General features: G+C 37.5%; 1 protein-coding gene across 1 annotated transcript; it reads right to left on the bottom strand.

The window, feature by feature from the left end:
• Positions 1-833: 833 nt before the first annotated feature.
• LOC102607466 (uncharacterized) lies at positions 834-2,208 on the bottom strand. The gene is made up of 2 exons (XM_006484472.3): positions 1,690-2,208; positions 834-1,597 (listed from the first exon to the last, which is right to left on the bottom strand). Exons 1-2 carry the CDS (start codon positions 2,119-2,121, stop codon positions 992-994), a joined length of 1,038 nt encoding a protein of 345 aa, XP_006484535.1. The 5' UTR covers positions 2,122-2,208; the 3' UTR covers positions 834-991.
• Between the last annotated feature and the right edge of the window lie 617 nt (positions 2,209-2,825).

Raw genomic sequence — 2,825 nt, 5'->3', positions numbered from 1 at the left:
TCCTCTTCTGTGAGGGGTTATTTATCAGGGCATGCACTTCACAGAATTTAATATAATAATGTAAGTCTCAATCATGTATATCTGATTGTAATTATCAGTGTAATATATCTGTTATAATAGCAGTTGTTGTACATATCTGTGTAATGCAGTAATATGATGTTTAATCAGTATTAAAAAAAAAAAGAATTATGGATTTTATTAAAGAGAAGCTATTAAGTGACATGAATTAATGCCAGTTGTTATGATAAAACATGTTTCATAATTAGTCAATATAAAATAATTAGTACATTCTTCCTTAAGTTGTTGTAGCCACTATTCTGCCGCCATTATCCGTATCATCCACGGTTTGTCATATTGCCTTCACAATTGCGTAGGTTTCAATAGTCGCATAGAGGTCCTGATCACCAACATCATCAATTAAATAAGCAACGTAATATATCATTAACACCATTAAAAAAAATAATAATAATCATAATTTTCAGAATCGGTAGTGTTGAAGTTTAGTAAAGAGAAAAAAATATAATCATCGTTTTCAGGTTACGATGTGATCGTGAAAAAGGAATGCTCAGAATCAAGAATAGGTAAAATAACAAAAAATGTACAAAGAAAATGTTTTTTTTTTTGTTAAATAAAAACGATATTTCGTTTGGGCCAAGGCCGAGGCGATCGGAGAAACCTGCAACGAAAACTGACCGCAATGCAAGAGCCACAGGGCAAGTCCACTTAATCAAAAATTAATTAGAGGCACGTGCAATGCACATCTAATCACGTGACATTTCCAACTGCCCAATTAAAAGAACAGCAGAAACTAGAAAAGTAGAAAATTAACAAACTTCTAGAAACATCGCTGCCTTTTCACAAATTTAGATATGTTTCTATCGTTAATTTACACGAAATGCCATCGGCTCAGTTTAGCAAAAACTGTAGGAACACCACTAACATGCACATTAATGTCCCAAAAAAAACAAAAATGAAAAAGGACACAAATTTATCACAAAGCAGGCACGGTCCTGTGATCCCTCTCCAGAAATCCCTCCAAAACCACCCTCTTCTTGTACTCTTGAGAATTCATATCAAGATCACCGTTGATTTTCATCGTCGCGGCATCATCATTCTTGATGGCCCTTAATCGAGGGACGAAGTAGAACCATGCAGACGTACACAAAATCGCACACAATCGGCCCCAGATGAACATAATAATCAAAGTGACCACAATAATGGACATGCCCACAACCGGGTCAAACTTGTTGACCACCATCGCATTATCATCTTGGCCGGTCTTCTTGGGCACGACCCGAGATTTCGACGACAACTGGTTCGCCCGTTTGTGACGGGCCGCTACCGGCATAGAAACTGAGTGTTTTAACGTAGCAGCAGCAGCCTTACCCGCGTTGGAATCAGTCGTCCTAGCACGAGGAGGAGGCTTGGGCTTGGCGACGACATCGGGCGAACCGGGCTGATTCGAGGACCCGTTTCTTATGGCGTCTATCTTGCGGCGGAATGATAACCGCTTCCGACACGTGGCGTCCTTTGAAGTATCCGCATGACGACGATCAAGTGATTTCCGATTTTCAAGGGTGTTGTTTTGTTCGGGTCCCTGCGTTGTCCGAATAAGTTAATCCATTTATTATGCGACAAATATAGAAACAAGATATTCTGCATCATAAATAAATAATTTCTTTTTCTTACCTCTTCAATCATTTCTTCCTTCACGAGAGTTTTAATTTCGCGAAACGGCATAGTTTTGGTGTTTGAATTCGTGCGCTTTTTGAACAACCTGTGAATCTTCCATTTGGGTTTAAAGGAGTTCGATGACTTCGATGAATGGATATTGTTTTCAGACAGATCCGTGCTCTTGTCCGAAGGAGTATCTAAAGGGACCGTTTTAGCGGAGGAGTTTTTCATACGAAACATTGGCCAAAAAGAAAACAAACCAGTAGTAGTAGCAGTATCTAAGGGGACTGTTCCTTTGTCTTTATCGCCGCTGTTACTGGATTCAACTTCAACAACTTTGTTCACTGATGATATTTTCTCGGAAAAATTTTCATCTTTCCGGGAAACCCCAAAACAGCAAAGAAAGCCGGCGCTTCTTCTGGGTTTTTTGTCTGGGGCTTTTGCCATGGAAGGGAGGAACGAGCAGTCGGCATGGAGGACTTTGAATAGAAGGGAGCGGTTGGCGACTTGGGATCGCTATAACTACATAATTATGACTATATATTTTTATAAGCCAAAATTAATATTAAATTATTTAAATAAAACAGATTTTTAATTTTTAAATTTTAATTTTTTATTCAAAAAAAATCATTTTCGATAAGCTTGTACATCGTTTGGTTAGAAAGGAGGACTTGGACTTTTGGTGGCAGAGTCGTTGTTCTCACACGTTTACATCTTGTCCACGTTTTTAAACTTTTACTCTTTCTTCTTCTTGTTCAGCCCCCTGGACAGTTCTGTCATGTACAGATTGTCAGATTCATTCTCTTATCCAAATTTCTTTGAGGAAATAACGTAAAAGAGTTTCCCATTCTTTTAAGATTTTTCAAGTAACGACACACTATGTTCATGTGTTTGCTGCATGCCCCTAGTTTAAGTGATCGAATTATGCCTTATGATATTGAAGAATTCTGATTGCCACAATGGAGGATGAGAGTGCATAGCTCACTACCGAAGTTTGATTTAATAAAATGTTTTCAGCAGAGAGCTTTTGCACGTAAAATTTAAACAAATTTTTTTTAGTTATTTAATTAGTTGCCAATTATACATAGCTTCAAGCCATAATTAATAATTGTGCACAGCATTTAATGGTCATCTAATTTCTTAATATATAA

Source organism: Citrus sinensis, chromosome 4, assembly GCF_022201045.2.
Source record: "Citrus sinensis cultivar Valencia sweet orange chromosome 4, DVS_A1.0, whole genome shotgun sequence".
NCBI lineage: Eukaryota > Viridiplantae > Streptophyta > Magnoliopsida > Sapindales > Rutaceae > Citrus > Citrus sinensis.
Note: the sequence above shows the minus strand (reverse complement) of the source record. Positions and strands in the feature narration are given on the sequence as shown.

Coding starts and splice junctions, on each gene's coding strand:
- LOC102607466 (XM_006484472.3), bottom strand. CDS start 2,121: ATGGCAAAAGCCCCAGACAAAAAACCCAGAAGAAGCGCCGGCTTTCTT. Junction 1,598..1,689: donor AGGAAGAAATGATTGAAGAG/GTAAGAAAAAGA, acceptor CGGACAACGCAG/GGACCCGAACAAAACAACAC.